At 49.0% G+C, this 27751-nt stretch overlaps 2 protein-coding genes across 2 annotated transcripts in view; both read left to right on the plus strand.

The window, feature by feature from the left end:
• The first annotated feature begins 962 nt into the window (after positions 1-962).
• On the plus strand, positions 963-17601 carry LOC144161485 (hemocyte protein-glutamine gamma-glutamyltransferase-like). The gene is made up of 14 exons (XM_077692149.1): positions 963-1110; positions 2558-2571; positions 4566-4827; positions 5646-5924; positions 6035-6153; positions 6401-6508; positions 9070-9247; positions 10365-10503; positions 10950-11053; positions 12303-12480; positions 14513-14610; positions 15756-16004; positions 16746-16909; positions 17193-17601. Exons 1-14 carry the CDS (start codon positions 963-965, stop codon positions 17331-17333), a joined length of 2181 nt encoding a protein of 726 aa, XP_077548275.1. The 3' UTR covers positions 17334-17601.
• An 8872-nt stretch (positions 17602-26473) lies between these two features.
• Positions 26474-27751, plus strand: part of LOC144155505 (hemocyte protein-glutamine gamma-glutamyltransferase-like) — a 77122-nt gene continuing 75844 nt past the window's right edge. Inside the window, exon 1 of the mRNA XM_077686998.1 lies at positions 26474-26592. Within this exon, the coding sequence (XP_077543124.1) occupies positions 26509-26592 (84 nt within the window). The 5' untranslated portion in view covers positions 26474-26508. The remainder of the gene's footprint in view (positions 26593-27751) is intronic.

Below are 27751 nucleotides of genomic sequence, written 5' to 3' on the forward strand. Positions count from 1 at the left end.
TGTTCGCATTTCGTACTCTTACAGTACAGTTGCCATTTTAGCTAGATCGTCATCTGCTCCTTGTGAATGGCTGATTTTGCCCCTATGGTCGTGTTGGTTGGTAATTCAAGTGCGTTGTGGGAAAGCAGAACCACGGGTGCCTTTAGAGGATATGCACTCCGCAAGAGTGAGCAGTGGCTAGGACGCGGTGCTTTTTGGGCGCTTATAGCTAGTACCAGGTGTGGCCAGCGCACCTCTTGAAAACGACAGCTAATTTACATTTAAAGCCCCTCGTAAAGTGATACGAGCACGAATACATAGATGCTCTCCTGTCACTCTGCGCTCATGTTAGGCTGTTGGGAGATTCTTTTGAATATCGCTGCGAGCAAGACAATGCCAAAAATCAAAGGCTGGAACTATCTCAATAAGCAGGTCATCCACATCACTATTATGCTCAGTGAAACGTTTTGTGAACCTACCAATCATTGCTCACTCTTCAGCTAGGGTGGGTTTGTTGTTTCTTTTTACGATTGAAAAAAAAAATCCTGAGGATCCGGGAAGGCGGACATGCCGGGAAGGCGGGCGCAGCAAGGATTGTGCATGCACCCACAGGGTCGCCTACCAGGTCGGTTTTGTTCTCTTTCCTCAGCAAAACCGCCACCTCGCCCTGTTCTTATTCTTCTTATTTGTTTCTTTTCTTTCTTTTTTTTCTTTTTTTGAAGTGGCAATTTGTTGCGTAGAAGCAGGCCACGTATACACCACCACGATGGGTGACGGGGCAGTAACGACGCCGCCGTGCGTCTCGGAGGACAGGATGTGGTTACATAACTCCGCTTCTCTTGCAAAGATATAAACGCTGATCCTCAATCTTCCCGTTCCGCACAAATGTTGTACGACGGACGACCTAACTCTGGGACCATCGTTGTTCGCAGATCCCTGCGCCCGTTGTAGCTACACAAGCGTCCCGCACCAACAGCAGCACCATGGATACCAGCGACGAAGCCATCATCGAGATGCTGCGGCAGCGGATGCTCGCCAACAGCAACTTTCTCCAGTACATGGAGATCGTCATCGAAAGCCTCCGCTCAGGGGCTGAGTTCGAACGCATGCCGCGCCTGATGGCACACACCGGTATGTCGCAGCGGTTGCGTAACCCGTATACGCCTCGAGCTTCGCGATCACGAGGGCTCTTTGGCCCTCCAAGGTCGAGCAGCCGAGCAGGGCAGCCTCCCAGCTCTCACGGGTAGGGAGGGAAGGGGACGTGATTGGGGGGACCGCCGGGTTTGATGGGCATGCCCACACAATGTGGAAAGTATCCGCAAACGGATGATCACAGTGTGGGCATTCCCCGGAGAAGGCCGGATTGAAGTGCCTAAGTATCGCCGCGCACAATACCGTGTTTGTGTATAGCCGTAAGAGCCAGCGTTCGTCAGCCTTAGTCAGGCCTGGCGCCGGAGGCGGAAATCGGAGCCTGTTTGATTTGTACATCGCTGTGATGTCGCGAAATGAGCTGACCGTGTTAGGTTCTGGATCGTCAAGAGCTGGAGGGTGAGGAGGGTCCCGGGAATCAAGCGCGCGGGCTGAGGCATCGGCAGCCTCGTTACCGCGCGCTTACGGGATATCCGCTGCGCAGCTGATAGCGGCTCATGCAGTGTTTTGGTTCTCTTTCGCTTCTTTTTGCCTTTCCGTGCCCTAACACCTTGTTATGATGATATCTGTAAGCAAATAGTACGTTTAGGGCACTTCAAAAAACAGCTGCGTCCTGATTAGAGTGCTCGAACGCCAACAAGAGCTAACCGGGGACGCGGTACTGCGCGCTTCTTCGACGCTCTTACGGGCGTCGGCGACGGCAGCAGCATATCACCACAGTCACCTCCGAATATCTCAGGCGCAATTGAATTCTATTGACGCCTCCTTTATACCTGATATTGGCACAGTGAGAGGTTGGTTTTGTTTTGCAGCGCGGACAACGAATTCAGCCTTGTTTTGAATGTATACGTCGTAGAAAAATATCATTCGGGGAGGTGATTACCTAATACCTGACAATAACTTGTGCATTTTATAGAAATAGAGGCCACGTGAACATGTTAAGTATATTCCAAGTCTCTGGGTCGTTAAATATGTGCCCACTCCCGCCTGATAGCATGGACCAAGGAGAGTTAATGAAACCACGAAAAAATAAAAGGTCTGCAAAGTCCGGAAGCAATGTAATAGTTTGTGCGGGAATGAAAAACCTAGTGCAGCTTCGGAAATCCTAGAGACGTTCGTCTTATACCTTAAGCAAGGTTGAACTCCCTAGACCAACTAGATGCACTGATATTTTCCAAGACAGGGAGGGGGATGAGGGGGGCGCTTAACTATCGGGGTGTACAAAAGCGGGGCGAAATCAAGTAATGACCGTTTTAGTAATCACACACAATCTGCGCGTTCACCTTTATTTTGTTTTTCGACTTTAGCGAACAGCTGATCACTCGGCGGACACATTTTTGAAGTGTACGTTCACAAGCGATAAGTGTCGTTGGAAGAGTGTGGTATCTGATAAGGCCCTCTGATTTCACTTTTGTGTTAAATTCTGCAGGCTCCCTGTGTCATGTGATGATGTTTCCAAGAAGCGTTTAGTCGCGGCCGCGGATATAAGCGGAGGATATATGTAACCGATGACTGTTTGGAAAAGCTCACCTCGCGACAAGACGAACCAGCCGTAAATTCTTTCTGCTGACTCCCGCATGTAAATTTGCATTATCACCCGCCGCGGTGGCTCAGTGGCTAAGGCGTTGCGCTGCTGAGCACGAGGTCGCGGGTTCGATTCCCGGCCGCGGCGGCCGCTTTTCTGATGGAGGCGAAAAGCAATAACGCCCGTGTGTACGAGATTTCGGCGCACGATAAAGATCCCCAGGTGGTCAAAATTAATCCGGAGCCCTCCACTACGGCGCGCCTCATCGCCTGCGTTGCGTCGGTGCGTTAAACCCCACAATCAATCAATCAATCAAATTTGCATTATCTATCGTACTTATTGCCTATAATGTCCGTGAAATGTATGCCACATTGGCTTGTTCAGGGTAGTGATCATTATCCGAGATATGAAGTGTAACTGGCGGGCTGTCAGGTATGAGGGCTCCGCTAGGTTACGAAAGCACACACAAAAAAAAAACGATTTACATCGTAGCCTATAGCCGTACCATGAGCATCTGGACGAACGCTGCATACGGAGGTACTGTTAGTAAATTTCAGGGCAATGGAATTACAATCAGTTCCATGCCGGTTTCGTGACGCGCCGCTTGTGACACACACCTGGCGCTTCTGCGGACCGAATGTACCACAGTAAGATCGCGTCAGAAGCATTAATACTCTCGTAAATACTCCACATTTGGGAACAGAGTGACTGCTCCACATAAACATGTATTTCCAACGAATACAAACGGAAAATATCAGTCGCGAACGTGCCTCAAAAGCAAAGGCGACAGTGGTGAGCGGGCCGGCGACTCCCGCGACTGCTTTCGAAACGGGCCGCTAGGGGGGATTTCAGTGGCTTCAGGGATCTTAGCCCCTACAGGCAGCGCTCGAGGCGTATATAACGACCCAGATTTCGAGGCGTATACGAAGAGTACAGATTTTTCTTGTCAGATTATCCTCGCGCATTTTTCTACTTTTTCTTACGGTGAAAGTAAAATGGGGACCAAAGAAGAAGCAGCCTGGTCCTGATTACGCTTTCAGTAGCTTTGTTTTAGCGTGAAACATATAATACAAGGCAAATCTGGATCCACTTGCGCGGAAGAACGGGTCGTCTTAATAAAGGAAAGCTCTATATGACATTTCCACGGACAAATAACAGAGCGACTTGAGCAAACATACCTCGCTGTCGATGATACAGCATACCTAGCACATTCTTGCCTGCACCGCACCGAGCGTGCCCACCTTCTGTATTCACGCTCCGCCTACGTGATTCCGCAAGCAGAGCACACTTCTCGTTGAGTACACCTCTGAACTTCACACAGTTGTACGTTTCTACTCGAGGACTCCTGCACGGTAACATAGAGGTCCCTTGTCTTGTTGCGTAAGCAACACATAACCCATGTCGGCAAACCTTTGCGCCCTCGATCCATGTACAGAAAGCGACACAAGAGCCGAGTACGACAGGGCACGTGCGGGGAAACGTGACGTCATGCCCAGCTGGCACTTGTGGCGCTGCCTTCTCGCAACTGCTGGCCTGTTACGACGGCCGCATCCCGTTGTCGACGCGCCCGTCATGCGGCATCCGTGCGGAAAATAAAGTGTGAAGCGAGTGCAGCGCCAGGAAGGCGGCAAAAGATGATGGAATGGACTTCAGGGTGACGAAATGCCGATACTAGTGGGCAACAAGACGAGCGCCAAGCAACAAGCGCCGCTATAGAATCTAGAATACATGACTACTGAGGCTCTTAGAACGCAGAGCACGGTTGCCATGTTGCGCGAGAGGCGTGTGAGAAATGCCGTGGTGCGGGATCCTAAAGCCAGAGCTTGACGTATACATCAGGCCGAACCTCATGTCGGTGTGTGTGTGTGTGTGGAGGGGGGGTAGTGCGCGCACGCGCGCGTCCTTTCACTAGGCATACTGCTGCTGCCGCGCCGTTTACAGCGTGCTCTGCTTTTCCCCTTTCCAAACAGGCGGGACAAATCCCCTGCAGGTGAAGCAGCTGGACTACCACATCCCGGCCAACACTCGCCACCACCGCACCGACAAGTTCCTGCTGACACAGAGCAGCGATGCGACGCTTGTGGTGCGCCGGGGCTTGCCTGTAACCATCAGCGTCCAGTTCGACCGGCATTACGACGGGGTCAGGGACCAGGTCTTCCTCATCCTCAAAACAGGTACGTGCACAAGGGTCGTACGGTACCGCTTGCTCTCCTGTAGCCTCCCTGTATCAGAGGATTGTGCGCCACTGTCACTGACATAAATGGAGGCTTTAAGGTAATTTCGAAGGCGGTGTTCATCAACTGGTGACCCTCGCGGCAGTGTGAGTTGATGTGGGAGGGGGGGCATGTAAAAGTCAGTCAGGCAGTTTAAATTTACTTTTGAAGCTAACACAAGCAGATGCATCAGCAATAAATTGTGGCAACAAAGAGCGTTAAGATGTAGAATGGGAAATTCCTATTTAGGGTATTGACAAATTTAACCGCCGAATTCTATAGGCTCGTCGGAATAGTAGTTCCCTCAGTGGTATAGCTCAATTTAAACTTCTTATGAGAATTGACGTACCGTGGCACGAACAAACCTGGTGCTATGGTCACCCAACCATTCATGAGCAAAATTTATACTGTTATATCTCGTCTCCTAACAACTGCTTTTACAGGAGGGAGGTTTGTGTCATGAATTTCGCCACTTCTCAGAAGCGATGTCTCACGGCTTTGGTGACGTGGCAATGACGGAAGTAGTCGCTCGGAAACAGTGGGGCTCTTCGATTTACCGTCTCGGACTCACCGCGGACTCCCCGAGAAGCAGTCCGGCATTCGGTTTACCCATGTATCCCTATGGCTTCGGGGAATCCTCGGAGTACCCGCGGACTATCCGCAGTGAGTCTGAGAGTGTAAATCGAAGAACCCCAGTGCGTGGTGACGGGACGGAGTAATGTTTACTCACTAGGAGTTTTGACGTCCATCGCTCTCCCGATGCTTCTGCGGCCGCGCAGGGCTCGAACCAAAGGAGGCGGACGGCAGCAAGGTGCGGCTCGAGGTTCCCACCACCATGGGCTCGTTCTTCAAGGTGGACAACTCGCCCTACAGCATTAGCCTGGTGCTGAGCGAGAAGAACAGCGTCACCGTCAAGGTGATGCTTCCCCCGTGCGCTGCCGTGGGCCTCTGGCGCCTCGAGGTCGAGACACGCCTCCGCGGCTCCAGCGACCCCTCGGACAAGTGCCTCTTCAACGTCAAGGAGACCTTCTACGTACTGTTCAACCCCTGGTGTCAAGGTAACGTGCCGCCAGGGCGCCACTCCGGCCTTGAGCTTTGCGTGTGGCTACAAGATCATCGTATTTCGGTCGGCACTTCTTATTCATATTTCGCTCATTTCTTTTTTCAGAGGACCTCGTTTATATGCCACAGGAAGACCTCCTCACGGAATACATTTTCAACGACACGGGAAAATTATACCAGGGCAACTACGACTACCCCACAGGGAAACGCTGGTTCTTCGGCCAGGTGAAAAAAAAAAAATCTCTCCGCTCTGCCGAGCTAAATGCAGTGATACTCACTTTCGCCTGTACAAAAAAGGCGGGAAAGCAGTGAAAGTTATTCTTTCGACTACTGAATTTTTTTATTTTGCGCGAAGAGCCGCAAAAGGCAGGTCGAAGTGAAGTCGCCTAATGGGTACGAATTATTTCTTATGCGATACGCAAAAGAAATATCGTGTTCTCGTTTTCATTATCCGGCGCCGCGCCCGTTTCAGTTCAACGACGTCGTTCTGCCTACGTGCAACTACCTCTTCGAGCTCGGAGAGGTGAGCGTCAGCGACAGGAGTTCGCCCATCAAGGTCGCCAGAGCGCTTGCGGCGCTGGTAAGAAATTTGCTTTTTACAGGCTATACACACTACCACAGAAATATGGAACTGCCATTTACCCTAAATAGTAGCCGAATATTGTTTCATTTTTTTTAATATTGTTCGATATTGTTCGATCTCTACAACTACCACTCTCCGGAATGATATTTAGGTAGCGTAAACATTCCATTGAGGGCTGTTTTCACGTCTCATTCCTTTGAAAAAGCCTCTCAAACGTCCCAGGGGGAGGGTGAGGACGGGGGGGGGGGGGGGGGGGGGAGGCTAGGACACGTTTCAACGCTCGCAAATGGCTGGTAGCTTTAAAAAAAGCTTTACAGCTGCACTGGGATGCTCTCACCTCGTCCACCACTAGCGAGTGGAGGGGGGGGCGAGTCTTTCGCTAAGGCAAAACCGGGTCTTAAAGGGGCCCTAATAGTAGGCTCCCGAAGGTCGCCATTTCAATCGCGCAATACCTGCACGGCAATATGTACTAAATATTACACCTCTGCGTATGCAGGGGCCGCACAAACACGCAAAACAGATATTCCTTTCTTTCCTTGTTTACCTACCGATCCTCGTCGCCATACTGCCGTGCTCTGACGTACGGCAGTAGGCTCTGACGCAGCCTCTATGACGCACGAAGCGCTGAACAGTACGGCGCTGCTATTGGTGGGCCCCTTTAAATGCTGCAGCCAATCAGCGTTCCCGGCTCTGGGGGAAACGCGGGTGAGGTTCTGGCGAGCGGCGCTCCGGCACCAGCGGCACGGAGTATCTCAGTAAGGACGAATGTCGATCGTCGCCATCCGTCACACGAGCTTAGCTGAGTTTGTAGATGTAGCGCGTTGTTTGCATGGTATGAATAAAGCTAAAAACACGGAGCGTATCTGCAGACGGAAACACCGTATACACGCGCGGCCGCGGCAAGCATCTGCGAACGACAAGGAGACCGTTGTGCGGTGTATGACTATTGCTGAAAATCAGTTTATAAATGCGCGAAAGGGGGTGATAGTGTTGTGAAATATTGCGCTGGTAATCATCGTCGGCGCAGTTTCATAAAGAGGTGACTGCGTTGAACTGCGATGATGCTAAGCCTTTTCTGTCAACCTCGGAGGGACCTGTTCGCCGTGACAGCGCCGCATGCAGAAACGCTATCGGGCCGCTAGTCGTCGGTGACAATCTTCAATTACTGTCTTGAGCGAGCATGGTGTGTTTGGTACCGCCCCCCCCCCCCCTCCCTCCCCCTATCTGGCCTTCAAACGCTCGTTCCGCTATTCCAAAACTGACGTGCCGGCGCGACCACGGCCGACGCGAGTAGCACGGCCGCACGGAAGCGCGATGCGGGCCGACCGCCGACTGGCCCCGCTGAGCGGTAGCGGCGGTAGAAGGCGCAGCATGGCCGTCGACCGCTAAAAAAAAGAAAGAAAAGAAACCGCCGAGTGGAACCAATGGCTGCGCGCATCTCGAACCAGCAAGGGCCTTGCCCTGTTTCTCTATAGTTCATCTCACAACCTAGCTGCAGCACTGTGGAGGCTACATTGTTATCAATAGTGCGCCCACTGAGGTCGCCTAATCCGCCGTGAAGGGGGTCCTGAAAGGACACTCCCTTCTCCCCTCTCGGCAAGTGGCACCCCACGGCCCCGGCGCCTTTTGTCGCTTCCTTCGCGGTGAGTTAGGCGCCCTGAGGGGGACAACAATGTAGCCTCCACAGTGCTGCAGCTAGCTTGTGAGATGAACTATAGATAATCTTGCGACTGGTCGGTGACGTCACAGCTTCCACAGTGCTTTGGAGGCGCGATGAGGCGGTAAAAGCTCCAGGCCATATTGCTGGCCATTTTAATGAACGATACTCGGCTAATACTCAACGCTAAAAGCGTTGAGTATTAGTTGAGTATTAAACATTTTTGCGACAGGACATTCCTTGGGTAGTACTCCAGCGATTGCGCGCGTAAAATCGCAACCTTTGGAACCCTTGCGAAGGTTCAAACAAGTCCGAGACCCCCCCGCTTGCGTCTGTATCGCACGAAAAGATGGTTTGGCAAGATAATAAGAACTCCATTGTCTGTCGCGAACGGAGAAGAAATGCTCGCGTCAAGGTTCGTCCTAAAGGAAGGAATACCACTTTTAGGAAACAGCAGAGAAATACTGGCGTGAGGCTTTCGGATGTGACCCCTTCAAAATTCTGCAATATCATCCCGCATTTCTTTATGATATAATGTCTTGCATATCAGCTTTAGTCCGTCGATAGACGATGGCTCTGTGCCTTATAACTGCTAAAAAACAAAGCTAGTGCAGTGGAAATGCGAACTAGTAAAATAACGGGACAAGAATTTTCTAGTTAAATCCTTTTTATTTCATAGCTTAATTTGTGTACTCAAGCATAGATAATTCGAAGCAGATTACAAATGCAGGTTACAAGAGCAGGCGATTACAACAGCAGGTCTGTCTTCGAACGATGCCCTCTTTAAGCTACGAGTTAGAATATCGTGTACAAAATGTAAGGCCAGCAAAACTGACCGGCAAGATGTTTTCCCGCGGAGCTTGCTGTTCCACGGCCCGTTGTTTTCTGTCGTGCGTGCCAGCTGGATTCCAAGGACGAGAACGGCGTGCTGGTTGGCTCGTGGGACAACAATTACGCAGACGGCGTGTCTCCCACCGCCTGGACCTCGAGCGTTACCATCCTCGAGCAGTACATGCACACCGGTGGCGCGCCCGTCAAGTACGGCCAGTGCTGGGTCTACTCCGGTCTTGTAACCACAAGTACGTATTGGACGAAGTACTGTGTTGGTGCGGGAGCCAGTTTTGAGGCCGCATTTACAAATTAATCTCTTAGCCGCCATTGAGGGAACGCTGCTGTTTGGGTCTTAGTGTGCTTGGCAATGTTTCTTAATTCAGTGAGAAACAGAATCCAGCAAGGATTGACGTAAGGAAAATTGCAGAGGAAGGGTTTTCTGTTTTGACCCTTCTCAAAAAATATTGACCTCTAGAGAACGCGCAGAAGACCCGACGTTGAGTCGTGTCCATAATATACGGATTACAGGTATGTTGCTTTACTACTTAAGCTAAACAACCAGTTGTCGTTCTTTGTACGTTTATGGGTGTTTGGGCATTCAACCTTTACTAAGAAAGGGTAGCCAGCGCCATCGCTGCAGCGCTGCAAACGGACTACTTTTTTTTAAGTCATCATCATCATCATCATCATCACCACCACCCTATCTACGCCCACTGCAGGGCAAAGGCCTCTCCCATTAATCTCCAATTACCCCGGTCCTGTGCAAACTGCGACCAATTTATCCCCGCAAACTTCTTGATTATATCTGCCCATCTAACTTTCTGCCGCCCCCTGCAACGCTTGCCTTTTCTAGGGATCCACTCTGTTACCCTTCATGACCAATTGTTATCTTGCCTTCGCATTACACGCCCTGCCCACGTCCATTTCTTCTTCTTAATTTCTACATCGCTATTCTACAGTGTACAAAGTCTCCGTTGTTGTAGTAAACAATTCCTCGTACACATTTCTCTGCTAACTTTTCAAAATTTGCAATTCAGACCAGTTTTCAATCCTCGTACAGACCACCGGGCTCGTGCAGACACACATATAGCTGTCGGTGTACGCTAGTGCAAAGGCGGCAAGAAATTGTAACCATGGTTGGTCTGTGTTTCATTGTGCCGAGTACGAGGCCTCAATCAAGTACGCGATTTATCTGAGATTTTCCTGACCAAACACGGGCACTCAATTCGGGACCAATACTTGAAAACAAACAAATTTTCGCCTTCTGTACGGGTTACCAGCCTCTTGGGCGATATAACTCTTCAGCTACACCAGCAACGCCCTCCGTGAACTTACCGCGTGCTCGCTCCGTTTCCCGCGTACCAGTGTGCAGAGCCCTGGGAATCCCCTGCCGGTCCATCACGAATTTCTCGTCAGCGCACGACACCGACGGTAACCTGCTGATCGAGCGCTACTTCGACGAATACGACAACGTGCTCGCTGGAAGGAGCGAAGACTCAATCTGGTACGCCGCAGAACAATGCTATAATGATGGTTTCGAACTTCTTCATACACGGAATTATGATAGTTAAATGGCACTTACATGCGCTGGCTAAACTTTAAAGCATACGCGGCCTAACATTGCGTGCACTTTTGTATGGTACTGATAGAGATCGCTGAGCGTTCAGAATGCCAGTTGAGTACCCTTTTAGGGAAATTTCTAGCATCTAATAATCTTAGCCACAACCAAGAAAAAATCGCTTATGTAAGTTTTGATACCGTACTGCCAGCTCTAAACAATATGGACTGCATTCCGAAACGGCCAGAGGCCGTTAAAGACGTGTATACCAAAGTGTCGCTTTCTTACTCTAAAAAACAAGAGAGAGCAAGAATAATTTTCAGCGGACCATGACATTTTCCGCTCGCGTCGATATATCTGTAATCCTGTTTTATAAAATGCCTATCTCAAAGGAACTTCCACTTGTGGAACGAGCTGTGGATGATGCGTCCGGATCTCCCCGGCGACTACGGTGGCTGGCAAGTGATCGACGCTACGCCCCAGACCGTCAGCGACGGTAAGAAGAAACGAACATGAGCACAGTTATGAATGTTCTGAAGCACTGTGTAGCATTACAAACCCATATCATTGAAATAAGCGGCGGTGAGCTGCTGCAAGCACCAAATCTCTGGTTCGACCTAGGCAGCTGATCTCATGAAATGTTTAGTCGAGCGCAACGCAAAAAAGGGGGGATTGTAGGTGCGTGCATGTACTGCAAGTTCAAAAAAGACTGCGTATCTTCTCCTTTCGCAGCAAATGTCGACGAAAGGCGATAGTCGACTAGAACCCCTGCCAATTAAATGCCTCCCTTCTGTTTCCCGCTCACCTCTCAGGCTGTTCCACTCCCGTCTCATTCCTCCCAAGATAACGCGCTGTAGGTTTGTTCAAGTCAATTTAAATTTACCGCGTTCCACTGCTCCAAGTCGATGCCAGCGCTGCCGTACGGCGGAGACGCGCTTGAATCGAGGCACCCTACCGCAACGTTTATAGATCTACGTTGCCCTACTCCACTGGCGTTCAAAATGGAACGTGGACGCTATCTAGTGGAACCTTTCGTTACTGTTGCCGTTTGATTTCTTAAATGCCGCCAGGGGCTATAGTAGCGCGGGAAACAGCAGGCGACGATTTTCTGCAGTAGATATAGTATTTCATTGGCTATCGCAAAAACCAAGCACCCGTGAATTTTTACTGAAGGAACACTGCAAATATCAACTATGTATTGATTTTTTGCCTTAGATTTACGTAATGTCTTGTTCTTGTTTAACAAAGTTGACAAGTATGACCATTGCCACCGCACTTGGACGTTTATATTTGGCTGTGGGTATATAAAACTATTGCCAGTTTCTGTTTCACTTTGGCCGGGTGGCTGAATCGAGTCACAGACAGACAGACAGACAGACAGACAGGCATACAGACAGCCCAAAATTTCTGCGTTTAGATAGCCGAAGAAAGACTATCGTCTTCAAAACAAAACAACAACAAGAAGAAAACGTGTGGATATGAACAATTTACAGCCAGTACAATGTATTCCATAGCATACGTGCAACTTATTTCACAAATATCTCTGTGATTATCATTGATATTGGGTTGCAATGCCTGTGTAACTTGCAGTTGCTTAGTACTCGTAAATTTGAAACCTATAATACGAAGTGTGTATAGATTAAAAGTTCGAGCTAAGAAATAACATTATAGCGCTCGTTTGTACTAGAGCCTTCTGAAATAAAGCGGACAACGGATTGGCAACTGAGCGTGCTTATATTTTCCAGGGCTATTCCGCGTGGGACCGTGCCCTGTGTCAGCTATCTACAACGGGCACTTGGATCTGGATTACGACACCAAATTCGTCTACGCCGAAGTGAACGCCGATCTTGTGAGCTATAAGCGGGATCCGGCAACAGGCCAATTCAGGCAGTCGAACGTCAGGAACTACAACGAGGCCGAAGCGTAAGCCAATGTGCACTCTTGCACGGCGAATGTTTTTTCTCTTGAATGCAATACGTATACGAAACGCATTTAATGTTACGGGTAGCGCGCTACGAATAAGGACGTTATTAAATCAAAACTTCATTGCCTCACTGACGGTGTCCGGCACGCGACAAAACGAACAAAACGAACCAAATTTCTCTGACCATGATGATGGTCATGGGCGAAGTTAAAGACGGTTGAAACGCGAAGCTTTGTCTGGTCGAAAGCCAATGTCTTCAAAGTCCAAAATCCGACTGGTTACGGCCAAAACGCGCTGCTGGAAAACAGACAAACAAAATCTGTTTCCACAAAGGCGCATCAAGTGCCTCAAGGAGAAACGCTTCTCGTGGATGGAATCGAAGCTGGTCCTCCGCGTTATGAAGCAGGCGCCTATCCGATTGGACCATTACGACAATGTGTAAGCTGTTTGGATTTTGTACTTTGACTTAGGCTCAGGCCGCATGGGAGAAAGCTTTGGCTTTTAACCATCATTCTCTTAAGAAAGGGGCCTTGATTTTTCTGTGATTCCGGGCACAGGTAAAATATCCCAAGCGGTGGCTTTTCGCGGACAGAACTTGGGCTAAAATGTGTGAGCGCGGGAGTGCAGGTTTCCTCGGTTGTTCACTGAAACAATAGGGGGCGCATTTAAAAAGTATACTTGAGCGAATGCGCCACTCTACGGTACTGCCTTCTTTTCGCGGCTGGCGTGTTGAAGGGGGAAAGATGTGACGTAGGTGAATGAAGGGCAATGCGCGTGGTCGTTGCGATTGCTTTATCCCCATACCACACACTCTGTTGCCGCGCTCAGTGTTGTGACCACCCGACTGTGTCCCCAACCCTTCAGGAGGTGCTGGTTTCCCTTGGTGGCAGTGGAAAAGCGCTGACTTTATTGACTGCCAAGCCTTTTACGATATTAAAAGTCATGTTAACGTACCGGGCTACCAAGTGAGGTTAAGAAACAATGAAGAGCATAAGTGAATTTTTCGGTATTGATTTTGCTCAAAGCATGGATTTTTGGACAGCAAGCCCTTCTGTGAAGGTTTAAAGTGGAGTACCTAATTCCCTCCCCCGCCCGTTTTCTCACCCATCATTCTAGGCCCGCTACATCAGCAAAACGTTGAAAAATCGAAAAGAAGCGTCGCTCTTAAAGTTACTCCCATTCCCGACCAAACATGCCCTCATATGCTTAAGCACACACTCTGTGAAGTGAAGGCCGTTAAATATAAGCCATCAAAAATTTGTGCAGATAATATTCACGAACCGCTTTGCACCGATTAGGCAGTTCTTGTACTATTGCCGTGGAATAGACTTAAGAAACAATTCTGCATTATTTCTTTATTGTATCGTCATTTTGGCAAGATGTAGAGCACTGGTGGGACAGGAGTTAGTACAATTGGTGATGCTAATGTGGTAATGAACCACAATATTGCTGATGTTTTTGACCATTTCTTATTTTATGTTCAACACTGCGCCAGCGATTCTATGTAGCCAATGTGTGTGAAGTAGTCCTTTATTCGCTTAGCCAGCCGAACACACAATGGTCTTCGCAAATGTTGCAACAATGTGCAGCTCGTGTGCTATGAATATTTTAGCAATGCGCAGTGGTTTGAATGGCAGTGCTATGAATATTTTAGCAATGTGCAGCAAAGTGCCTGTTTGCAAAACTAAGAAACGGGAGGAAAGACCGCCATTGGAGAACGCATGGAGGCATGCTGCCATATGTGCTGATTCCCAAGTATTTGTTTAAGGGTTCGAGGACCAAGAAAAGGGAAAAAGGGTGGAATGAGAGGGAAAGGGGGATCTGTTAAAGCGAATAAAGGCTTCCCTGGTACCTCCTTGAAATCGTAAACATATTTTAGTCGTCCCCGGATGAATTTGTCGCGTACGGATGAGCATCATCGTCCTGTTGTGGTTACAGCAACGCCTGATGAACATACGATGCCAGCTACCACCTTGAGTACCTTTACGGCGAACTGAGTTTTCAACCCTTTTTTCTTTCCGTTTCGTGCAGCGCTGGTATGCTGATATACACCAAGAAGATAGGAGAGATGACAGAGCACACGGCTGAGGACGCCGAAGACCTCACCAAGACGTACAAAGGCGTTAAAGGTGAAGCAATGGGACGCTGTTTCCCGATGCTCCTCATCATCCTGTGTCTGCACGGCTGTCATGGCGAAATTGTTTTCAGCCCTCACATTCACCAACTAAGAATTATCTGGTCACCCAAAAATACAAAATTCAGGGATCATTTCTTGGAAGTGCGGGGTAGTCACTAAAAGGTATTGAATGTTGTGACCGGACTTTCCGTTTACGACCTGCATCGTTGCAATGTGCAATCGACAAATTTACTCCAAAAGAAATTCCACGCAAATTTTCTTCATCATCGTCATTTATTTACCCTTCAGGACCCCTCTCGGGGTATTAAATAAAGAGTTGGGGGGGGGGGGGGACAATCAAAGTAAAAAAGGCTGCGAAAATGCAATACACAGTAACAGTTTGTGGATTAAAAACATAGAGTTAGCAGCAAACAACGAAAAGAACATTGAACATGGGAAACAAAATGGATAACAGTCAATGCTATAACAAAAATATGCAGACGGAAGCGAACAAACCCCGAAAAAAGATAAACAGCGATTAAGATTCAAGGGTGGCTAGTAATAACTCTAAATTTAAAGGCAACCTGTTTGTTGACAATAGCGTCCGTCAATCCGTTCCATTCAATGGCCGTAGGCAGAATGATTTGTTAAAAGCGTTAGTAGAGCCAAACAGACGCGGAATACTCATGGAATTAAATAAGCAATGAGGTGTGCGGAGGGGCGGAAGTAAAAGTGAGTGAAAAGTCAGCTTTTTTTTTCTGCAGAGCAGGTAACCATGCAGTCAAAATAAAAACTTCCACACTCAAAGCTATTACCGAATAGCAACTTCTGTCACTTTTGAAGTGTGGAAATGTACATATTTATACCGTATTTCTTCAACTACAGGCCCCCTTAGATTTTATGCACCGGGAGAGTTATTGCCTACTTGTGCAGAAAGAAATTATATAAAAAATCTCCATGGCTTAGACAACCGAAAGTGCTTAGAACAAAAAGAAATCGGGGGCTTCCGTTAAACCTGTATATAGTTTACCCGAACATAACAGTTTTCTGCGAAAGCTTCGGTCAAGTTGCGTAAGAGTCTCGCGGCATTTCGTACCCTGCAGTTTAATTTTCGTTAGGCTTGTCCATAATTTCACTCGTCCGGACTCGCCGTTTCAGTGAAGCCTAAAGCGGCATTGATGGGCCTGTCAAGCAACGCGCCGGCGGACGAGGTGGAGCTGAAGATGGAGGAGATCTCGTCCGTTCCTGCGGGCCAGCCCGTGCGCCTAGCCGTCTCCTGCACCAACCACTCCAAGACGCAGCGCAAGGTGACACTCACGCTGTCCGCCCACTCCGTTTTCTACACCGGAGGAGAGTACAAGCTGCTCAAGAAGCAGACCTTCAACGTCGACTTGGGGCCCGGGCAGTGTAAGAGCAGCGGCCTGCGACAGCAGCGCCTTTAATTGTCCTTGCAATCTTCGTCCTCACACTGTATACCATCAGAACCGCTGACTGCCTGGCGGGCCGGTAATTGTAGTAATATGTCGTTAGGTATGTCTTGAAAAGGAGGGGACGATGATGAGGATGATGATGTCCTCAAAGAAGACCTGCGCAAAGACGTACCCAAAGACGTACCCACAAAGACGTACGACAAATACGTACCCACAAGTGGTAATTGGCCAGGGCTAAATCGGTTGTTGAAATACGTGAGGACCACAAAATACTAAATTATTTCCGGAAAGAGGCCGCAAAAGGAAACACAGAGGAATAATTCCTCATGTTTGCCTTGTTTCTTTCTTTGTCCCCTCAGTTTCGCATAATACCGAGATTGTCCATTGAAAAATACGAACGCCGGCGCATATATAAAAGTAGAGAAATCTTAAAATTATGGCCCTCCCGACCATGGCCCTTCCAATAAAAGCATGCGAGGCCACAAGGGCAGCACCTTTGACCTCAGAACATAGACGAAACGTCGTCGAATGCTCCGTGCTTCTTCCCTGAATACTGACGGGCAGATTGCATTCAAACCACACAATGGAGTAAAAGGTGTCTAAAGTGCGGCTATCGGTATTTGAGGGGCTGCATCTTGATTGAGAACGTCCTCGTACATGTTGCATAATTTAGGTCCCTGTGACGGAGATTAAGTACCTTTACGCTTCGTTTGCGCAGCCGAGACGGTGTGCCTGACGGTGCCTGCCGAAGAGTACCAGCTGAAACTGGCCCCCCAGAACGTCGTCAAGCTGTTCGCCCATGGTAGCTTTGATGGCAGCGGACAAGGCACCTGGTACCGCCAGACCAGGATTACCATCGGCAACCCTAACATCGACATCCAGGTCAGTACCGGCCTACCCTCGTGCAACCCGCTTACACACCACGATTCCCAGGGTCAAAACTGAAACCCGACGAGCTCTCTTGTCCGAGATAACACTCACCGTATCCATTAGAAATAATTATCATCATCTTCAGCCTATCTATGCCCACTGCAGGGCAAAGGCTTTTCATATGGATCTCCAATTATTCCGGCCCTGTGCTAACTGCAACCAATTTATCCCCGCAAACTTCTTGGTCTCATCTGCCCATCTAACAATTCTGCCGTGGCTTTTGTTGGTGCACCAGATTCCCGGACAGCCGAATGTGTCCAGACCCATGGAGTTCGTGCTAAGCTTCGACAACCCACTCAGCGTGCCCCTAACCGGCTGCAGCCTCACTATCGACATCCCGGGGTTGCAGCAGTCTCAGGTCTTTGCCGTGCCGTAAGTACCCGTTTCAGTAGTGGCAGCCTCTTTGTAGCACCGAATGAATGTCAGTCTGGATGCCTCACGCTCGCTGTGTTGAACTGCGGTGCCCGCGATCGGAGCGGAGTGTATGACGGGCTTCTGCCCTTCCCATCATTTCTCACTGTCCCGACTCCCTTCCTCCGTACTTACCGCCATCGACATACTTTAAAGCGACCGTTTCGGGCATGGTCAGGGTAACAGGCAAATAGTTTAATTCCCATGACATCTGTGCAACGAACTTTCGCGACATTGTGTTCCCCCCTCGTTTTAGCCCTTTGCCCGTCCACAACCTGAATCCTTATTCGGCTTTTCCGTCCCAATTGTATACTTTTGTTGCCTTCGACAGGTTCAAGGGGAGATGCAGAAGGAGGAGTACTGTTTTGTCTTCCGCCTTCCTAATCTCCTCCTTTTTCACCTTCATTACTCTACCGACAAAGTTATTCTATCAACCACATAATTCCATTGCCTTTATCAACTCCGTGAAATGCCCAACCAGCGTTTTATGGAACATTAGGGGCACTCCTAAAGGTCAGTCTTGTCGCTGACTAATATTGATACGAGCAGAGGACACGAGACAATCCAACTCTGGTAATAGCGAATACACTCATTGTATGCGTGACTCAGTTAGCTAAGCTCAATTAGTAGCTGAACCTAGTAGCTCAATTAGCGGGGTTCATTTTCCTCCTTCATTAGGTATTATATCTCACACTAAGTGGTTACAGCGTGCTGCGAATAGGTTACCAACTTTCCTTAGAGTAGAGCACGTGCTGTGGTGGTTGCTTAATTTTCTCATGGCCTCTTGTTAATCGCCATTCACCATTCTTGTTCCGCTAGGGATGTACCCGCAAAGGGCAAGTTCGTGCACAAGAGCCGGATAATTCCGAAGCGTCCGGGCGAGAAGTCACTGCTTGTAGTGTTCAACAGCCGAGAGCTCACCGACATCCGTGGCAACAAGGCGGTCGTCGTGAAGTAAGCTGTCATCGGCAAGAACAAAGCATCGGACGTCAACGGAAATATCGGCGCAACAAATGGTTCTCAATATCTTCTTACCAGCCCCATAGGCTGCGGTGTATGACAATAAAGAATCTGGTAGCATCGACTTGACTGTGCTGGCTTCTTGTGGCGATACGCGGACGCGTGCGCGGATATACGCCTTGTTTGTTGCTCGATCAATCACTGTCGCTCTTAGGTCAACCAAGCTACAGTATACACTGTAACACCACACTGCTCACCACGAAGTTGGTTACAGATGCTTTAAAGAGGTATTCTATTAAACACTGCTTAAGATGTCCTTGTCCAATGTTTCTGTTCCTCTTTCAAACTAGCGGGTTAAGATGAAAACAATGAGCATTTATACTCCCCAGTGCAATAATTGCAAGAACAAAACATGATAAACAGAGGCCTCATCACCAAAATCTTTAAACGTTCATGGCTTCCACAAGCTACCAGGGAATGGAATGTTGTCGCTTGTGCGTCAAGCGATTCTTTCTTATCCAACTTATCAAACCACAACTATGCTTCGACCAACGCCGCCTGTACTAACATTGCCTGACGCGTCGCGCGCTTTTCAATGGGAAGGGTAGGGACGCTTAGTTCAGGCACTGATCCTCTATGTGGCTCGTGCTGGCGGACATCTCGCCTTACGTCACTGCTCTCGAGTCGCGAACGCTGCACCCACTTCTACGACGTGTGTCTGTCAGCTTGCCTGTTTGGCTTCAAGAGCCGTTTCGCTTACATCTTAGCCGCGACGGGGCGCTAGTTCTGTGGCGCACTGGGGATCTCGTTCAACGTGTCGCTCGCTTCATACTTGCTGCATTTTTCCAAAGATAAAGACGGAGGCGGACTGAAACAGTGCAAGAACATACTGATTGTCGGGTAGACATATAGCTAACAGAAAAACGATATTTTCTGCTGGGGCAGCTATTATTTTACTGATATTTTTCTTTCTGGAGTATTTAGAGAAAAAAAACTTGCGTGCACGTTTTTTTGTTCAGGCGCTCACTTCTACGATTAATTTCCAATAATATCACGTGCTTGTAAACTTCAGAAAATTATAGGAAACAAAAGGATAAGCAGCTGGGATCCCGCCCCGCTGTCCGGGCGCTTCTACAGTACAGTCCTCAATTTTAGAAGTGCGTACCGATTCGGAGTGCGAACAACGGGGTCAAAACAACAACTAAATGCGGAGGGGATAGAGGTGGGATGCCCCACTCAGAAAATTTCATGGCCTGTCATTCGAGTAGATAAGCGCGCAAAGCCAGCATCAGCCTGCGGTAGCGCAAGGGATTTTGCTTCGTGACAAAGGAAGTTTTATCAGTGACAGACCAAGACAGACAGGCATGGTGAGAAACAAGAAGGCGTAGGAGCGCCGCCTCGGGAACGCTAAACCAACTTTCCACTATTTTGCATAGTTTCCTAGAAGCGGCGCTGGCTGGCGGGCACGAAAGCACGCTGGAAGGCTACGGTGCGGGGAAGGGTAGGAGAGAGCAACAGGAGAGTGGCTGTTTGGCCATTTTTCGCTCACGCGTTAGGCAATGTTTATACAGGCGGCGTTGCTACGACAGACTTAATAAGATGTTTGTGGGATCGAATCCCAAGCGGCAGCATTTCGCACGTCGATGTCCATCTGATAAGCTTGCTTTTACCCACTGGATAGGCGCTTGTTAAAAATGCCATTATTAATGCAAGCGCGTTGCTAGGCTCCGTGAGCGATTTTCCGTGGCTGCTGGTCATCCGCAGCTGTCGTGGTTATAAGCTGTGCTAATCAGGCCTCCGTGAAAAGACGCATCAGCCACCGGAAACGATGGCGGTGGCAGACAAAGAAAGAGAGAGAGATAAAAACGTTTATTTGACACCACTGGCCTAAGGGGCCGCCATGGCTGCCTGAAGGGCCGCCACCACGGCAGGTGCTCGGGTGACCAGTGGGCGCTGGGAGTCTTCGTCCGAGCGGCCCAGGGTCACCGTCCAGTGGTCAGGGGAAGTTATGGTGGGGTGGGGGTCAGAGGGGCAGGCCCACACGTAGCGAGCGCCTACCTCAAGCTGGAATCGGACACAGCGACAAGTGGAGTGTGGAAAGGAGAAGGCGCGGCGGTAGGTTCTCCGACGACACTATAACACTACGGTGGGGAAAAAAGAAAGGATACGGGACTTCTGCAAGCGAGACCCCTGCGCAGTGAAATTCGTTTTCCCCCGTCGGTACTCGCGCCGATGAGTAATTGTTTTCGTGTGCAGCGGAGGCACGTTGCCTTGAAGTTTGCTGCAAGAGAAATACCCCCTTTTCACCCGCCGTGGTGGCGTGGAGCGTAATTTTAAAGCAATTGCGTTACTAGGCTCCTTTAAGTGATTTTGCTACCTTAAAAACAAACCAGCGAAAAAACGTTACAGAAAGAGGACAAACAAGGCACAAGGACAGTTACTCCTCTTCCAAGTCACTACATAGTAGTCACAGGCGGATATAGAAACCAGAAATTATTGACCTCCTTAGGCTACTTGTGCGGAATTTAATAGCTGGTTGGTGATTTCTTTCCCTGGTCCTCCAGTAAGATCATCACCATCGTAGCCAACTAGCGCCATCTATGAACGAGCGGGACTAGCTCATTGTGCGTGGGGCCATAATGGGGCCATGCGTGGGGCGGACGCAATAAATAGTTAAGGATGTATACGTTGACGAGTCCAAAGACGTAGCGCGCTCAAGTTTGCGCACGACCTGGAACTTCGAAAAAAAAAATGTTCACGCCATCTGCTGCACCACCGAAGCAGGGCAGATTATGCGTGCCTGGAGTTGGAGGGGAAGGACTGCGCGTCGCGCGTTGCTGTGGACGCCGCGGCTGCTAGTATATTACCTGCATGATAAAGGATGAGAGCGTGCGTATTAATTTCTTAAATGGAATACGATTGAATAGGAGTAGCTCATGTAGCTCAAAGAAGCAACAGTCGTAAAGCTGCTTTTTGGGCGCCATAAAATGCCGTGTGTAGTGCTAAACTATTGTGGTGGCGAATCGCGAAATTTTACGTATCCAACACTAGTCCTTAAAAGTTGGCAATTATTCTTACAAATTATTTAAACTAATGCACCTCATCAATTTAGATGAAAGATCGCTGATACAAAGCGCATCCGAAGCAAGTGTATCTTCTCAAGCGAAGCTTGAAATAACTGAATTGAACGTCCAATGTTCGAACTAAACGCCAAGCAGTAAAGCTTACATTAAAGAGATCTGATGAAGGTGGTGAGCTGAATTCACGATCGCAGGCCTAGGTCGCGGGTGATTGGCTCGGCAGAAGAGCAGGCGGTTATGCGGGCACGCGCTCATGAGCGTGAGCGTGCTCGTGAGCGTCGTGCGGACTCCTAAGTTCGTCAGGCGGCGGAAGTGGAGGCCAACACGCGACAAAGGCCTCAGTATGTGCATTGCGTGTTTACCATCAAGCTTCGCGTGTTTTACCTTTTCGTTTAGGAAAAGGACGAATAATTTTTTTTCGCAACTTTCCCTCTGCGGTCATGGGTGAAGTGGGGTCCATATTGCATCAAGCTGTATTCATCAATCTGTACTGCATCAAGCTATATGCGCTTACAAGACGCACACTATAAGCAGTCTAAAAACCTTCACAGTTTAAGAAGGGGAACAAGTCAAATATTCGGACTAAAAGTCGGGAAGGCACGCACACGCATCAAGGCGATAGAGCCATTGTGGGGCTCACTTTTGGTACACATTGCTCCCGAAAGAGCGATTCCTTGAACGAGGAGGGTCCGCATGCCGATCGATCATGCGGCACTCCCGCAAGCTGGTCAGCCCCATAAGTAAGGAAGAGATTATATGGAACTGCACTGTCTCCGTTCACTAGCAGAAATTGAATAACATTGGGGTGATCTCTATGCCTTTCTTCCAGGGTGGCGAACGGCAATCTAACCGAACCGAAAGCCGGTACCGAACCGGTATTTTTGCCGGAACTGAACCCGAACCCGAACCGTTATTTTCTAGCCCATTCAACCCGAACCGGAACTGAACCGTAAAAATAAATAATGGTCACCGGTTCACGATGAGACGGTTCGACCACCTGTTGTTGTTATTGCGCGGTCGATGTCATTCGCGGCTTTCTTTTTCTCGCCCAATCAACTTCGTAGCCTCTCACGCACTTTTCCCCATCACAGCAGTCACAACACTATAAACGCCCTGTACGTGTTCGCAACATGGGGAAAGGTATGCGCACCAATGCTGCAATGGTGTGCAGCTGCTGGTAGCGCGTGCAGAGTGCAAGGCTCAGCGGAAGAAACGACCCAGTTTCTGCATCTTGCAGGCAGTACGCAGCATCAACTTTGCCCTTCCTTCACTTCGACCGTCCAATGGCAATCAGGTCGCAAGATTGCTGAATTGCGCAACGATGAAGACCGGCACCCTAAACGTGCCTTCTTGTTGCATTTCCCAATTTGCTTAAAAATGTCGCACACCTGGAAAGTGTAAATACTTGACAATTGTTACCTACAGCAATGTTCAGTGGTAATAAGCCGCTGGCAAGGATACACGTTCGATCATCACCCCCCGATGGCCGTATTAACAGCGGAGCTGTTTAAACACAGCGTTATCCGTCCGTCGCACCAAAAAAAACCTCGTGGTGCGGTGACGTCCCCTCGCCTTACCTAGCAACCCCTGGCGCAGCTGTGCATAGCTTCGCGCTCGCTTCGCTAGCCTAGGCAAGGCTCCGCCGAGCCTCACCGGCGCCCGTCAAGCCGTGACGTCACTGCGTAACAGATGGCTCGTGTACGGTGGCGGTCTGCCAGACGTAGCGATGGAGACGCCCTTTGCTCCGGCTAGGTCCGACGATGAATATGACCGTGACGAGTACAACTACCAGCTGTACATTGTTGTATATAGCTCTACATAGCTGTACATAAAAATACATGAGGTCTAACCCCGACACAAGTTCTTGATTACTCGTACGAGATAAGCTGAAGTCCTTGCGTGCGTGGGTGTCGGCAGGATTCTGTCTTGAGGGGGGCAAGCCCGTTTCGCCGCGGTAGGATTGGTGGGGGGGAGTAAAATATTATAAGCGAAATTTTACGGCATCCAGATGCTGCGTAGAAAAAGGAAGACAGCTCTTTTTCTTCTGTTTTTAACGGTTACAAATTTTAGTGTTGATTAACGCTCATACATCACAGCAAGCAACTACTCCACAGGACAGAAGAAACAAAGACGATGCATGCTGCATTTTTTTCACAGGTGCATTATTCATTTGTAGAAGACCTAGCTTTCTGGTGGTAATCCTGCGGTTCCATCTATTACACAAGATTAAAACTAAAAAACGCAGCTTTAAGCGACCCACGTATGCGTTAGCGAGTGAACGGTCAGAACAAGCACACTAAATAATTTATCCAGTCACCATGCATATAGCAGGCTAAAAGGCAAACTTCATGGTTCATGTTAAAGCCGCGCACACGCAGAATAAGGCCGTTTGTCTTCAAAGCATGATGCAAACAAAAGCAAAAAGAAAACTTCCTCTGTCATAGGAATCGGTAAAACATGAAAGCGAAATGTGCACCGAAATCTGCAGCTGAGCATGATTTGCGGGTCCGCAACTGTCTTGTGAATGGGCTTTGGCGAGCGACGTCCTGCTGGCGGGTCGCTTCCACTGGCGTCATTTTCGTGACGGAGATGATGTCAGTGAAACCTTGGTGTATCCCGGCATAATACACTTTCGAGCTGAAATATAAAACCCGAAAACGCTAAAACCTAAAATTGCTACAACGCTATAAACGCTAAAACGCTAAAAACGCTATAAAACCCTAATATAACGTACTCCTTAGTACTAAAGGTTGCTTCCCCGCAAGAAGACCCTGTGTGCAGGGGTGCTTATTTAGTGACGCTAGTTAGACCACACACCCAGAGGCACCTTCCCCGAACTGAAGAGGGGGTGTGTACTGAGCACTGTGCAATTGACGGATACATTTTTTTTCTATACCGACGGTCAATTTGGGGGAAACAGGTGGGGGATAAAGGGGTAGAACGAATTATTATATTCCCCGGAACCTCGTTTCTTGCAAATACAGCCTTGTGAAGGTCTGCAAAGACCAGTTTCTGACCAGAAGGTTTTGCAGGTGCAACTCGCACAGAAGCCAGGCTTTCAAACAAATTTGACACGCCTCTTGAGTGGCTCAGCGCCTGCCCTTAGCGGAGGCAGGCGCTGAACCTGGCAACCCAGGCGCTGAACGCAAGCGTAGCTAATCCGGAAATTCAAAAGTAGGTCTCGAATTCGTCTGAAACGACAACTTGGCTTCTTCATAAGAATGCAAGAACCCAAACTTCCACGGTAAAGGCCTTCAGTGGTGGCTGGATTACATCTTTTTGGTGATGTCTACGTGCGTCCTCCCTGACGAGAAACCAACAGAGCCCCCCGCCCCCTTTTTTGGGAGGTTGGTGAAAAGCAAGCACAGGGATAATAGATGGTAAGAGATAATAGATGGTAATAGATGATAAGCAAGCACGATAATAGATGATAATAGATGATTTTTGGGGACAATAGATAATAAGTAAGCACAAGGGGCGCAGATTGGATGAGGAAGAGGGGGAAACTGCCCCTTTTGCACGTTCCTGCCGACGTCCATGCTTGCGTGGCAAGCCCGGCTACTTGTATAAAAAAAAAGTGTTAAAACCTAGCATAACCTGACAACAATTAGCAAAACCTCGAAACTGCCAGGACCAGCTAGTTGTCGATCAGCTCCGCTGTGTCTATAGACCGTTCCAACCAGGGCGCCGCCATTTCGCGTGCGGAGCGCCGTCTCGTAGCTGGCCGATTTGCTGGCTTGGGCGTTTGCTCCGCGGCGTATGGGTATGGGCGCCAACGGCGTTTCGGCGAATTTTTCGTTGTAGCGCGTTGTACGTTCTTTTCCATAATATACTCTAAAATAGAAAGTTATTGCATAGGACCAGTTTAAGCGATCTGGCTTAAATTGGCGGCTTTTGGGGCCACGGTGGAGCTGAAATTCGCCTCGAGGTAGCATGGTCCACGGCGGGTAAATGATGCCGTATCGAACATATGTTTGCAATTCTTCGTCACAAGTTTTTTTTTTTGGTTGTGTAAGTACCTGGGATGGCGTATAGCTGGTACTTTGAAAGTGCGTGTCATTGTAACAGACTTCTGGCTTCATATCCCTGTAGAGTGTAATAGGTAGTTTTAGGTGAACTTAGTAATTATTTGGCATATTATATAGCTTGTATTAAATCTTATCTATGCATCAACACAATCGCCAAGGCCAACCCGCGTAATACTTGGAGCTGGGTATGCCGCAATGTGACCGCTGCAACGGTGGAGATGGAGCTAAAACCACCTGCGGCACAGGCAAGTTTCAGTGACCCATTTCAGTTTGGAACGAAGGTACGCAAAGGGAAGATAAACCACCATTATTTTCTATCCACGTGCGACTAGGTACCAACCGCTACAAGCTTTCGAGCACAGCTACTAAGTGGTGGCTCTTATCTAAAGAGATATTAGACATATCTTGCTTTTTTAGCGCTGTTTATTCCTCTAGGCCGAAGAGAAATTCGGCCGGAGAGAGCTCGAGCTAGAATGAAGCATGATTGCGGAAATTACGTCCGCTACCGCGAAAATAGGACGCGGTATCAGAGTCTCGGTATCGGGGCCCCCCAACAGGCGGGTGCCCAGACATCAGAACGCAAAGCAAAGCTTGCCTTAAACTCCTCCCCTCCTCCCTGCCTCCGTGTGACGTCAACCCGTGGCAAAAAAATCCGCTGTCCCAGGCACAGGGACTATTACATTCTGCCCAATTTTCCACCACTACTCTACAGTGGGTGTACAGAAAGAGCTCAGCCGAACAAAATTGCCAAATATCTTGTGTTCTTTGAAGTGCGCAACTCACAAGCTGCCAGTCTGGCTCACTTATTAGCAACGTTGCATTAAAACAATGCGTAAACTAGTGGCACACCCGCCCGCACGATGCCTACAAAGCGTAGTCACGGCAAAGGAGCGGCCGCGCCAGGCACGCTGTGATCGGCGCGCACACTCCAGAGAGGGGGAAAGGCTGCCCGCGCGCCGCGACCGCTGAGTACGAGGGTACGTTTCCCCCTCGTTCGATGGAATGGTATATAGCCTTGCACAACTAGTGCAAGCTACGCCCATTTTTCTGATTTCGACAAAAAAACGAAAACATGTATGTTGTTATATTCCGGGGTGGTCAAAATTCCAATGTGGTCAAAGTTTTTGTGAATCCCTGCAGTATACGGCGCGTTCTGGTAAGTGTGTTTCCGCGGGAAAACAAAAAAGAAGAGGCCTTTCACATGGCTTGGTGGAGAACGGGCCACGCGTTTCTTCCTCCGTTGTTTCTTTCCAGTTTAAAAATGGGTTGTTATTTTAAAGAAGTCCTGCTTTTATTGTTCATTTTTAGGGTGCAATTTAACGGTAAAATGGTAAAGGCAAGCTTTGTGTCAAGCGCGTCCAGCTACGTTAGGGCTGGGAGTACGACGGCCGTCTCGGTGACGTCCGTCCATGGGGTCGCTCGCTCTCGCCCGCGTAGTGCGCAGCCGCACGTGCTTTTACGCACGCTCACGTCGATGCGCGTGTATGCCGTTGTTACGCGCCCATTTGGGTGGGCCTCGACAGATAGGCTGTAGTATCACGCCACTAAAATTTCCCGTTTCCTACTATGTTTCCCGACCAAAATGCATCGGTGTGGCGCCCAGCCTGCTTCTAGTAGTTTATGCACGATATTTGCAACTCGCATATATAAATGTTGATCAGCGCTCATGATTTGCGTTTCAAGTCCAAGTTCCATAGCAGCAATGCGTTTACTCAATTAGAAAGTGCCGCACGAATTACCTGTGCCACCACTCGGGCAAACGAGTGTCATAAAAATGCATTTGATTCGGATACATTCTTCTAGATAGAGGAGACCACTTACGAGTACTTTATTCAAGCGCTGGCAGGGGCCAGCATTTGCAGATTACATGCTCGCGAAAAACAGCAAAATCGTTGGGTTGCTTACAGTAAAAAGGCAAGCAATCACGCGCTTATACAAGTAAATACTGGCAAGGCAACAAAGCCCTTTTCGTGGCGCTTGTATCAGGTCTAAGCCTTCATTAGCGGATCGTCTTCATTCGGCGCCTGACACTAAAAAAAAAAAAAAAAACGTTATTCGGTGCGATGACCAGCCCGATAGTGACGATTACACACGACGTACATTAAGCAGTGACAGAACATCCTGTATTCACATCTGCGAGTTCGGCGCACTGGCCGTGCTTGCCGAACCTGCGGAAAACGTAAGCGAGCCTCACATGCTTGTTGAGGTGTCTGCCACGCCGAAAAAGCCTTCAAGCATAAATTATTCTCGTAGCGACAGCAAGCCGTACGACTTGCATAAAAAAAAACTCTTGTAGCACAAGGCTTACTCGACGT

Source organism: Haemaphysalis longicornis, unplaced genomic scaffold (genome assembly GCF_048455015.1).
Source record: "Haemaphysalis longicornis isolate Haplotype H1 unplaced genomic scaffold, Haemaphysalis longicornis Haplotype H1 scaffold_1, whole genome shotgun sequence".
NCBI lineage: Eukaryota > Metazoa > Arthropoda > Arachnida > Ixodida > Ixodidae > Haemaphysalis > Haemaphysalis longicornis.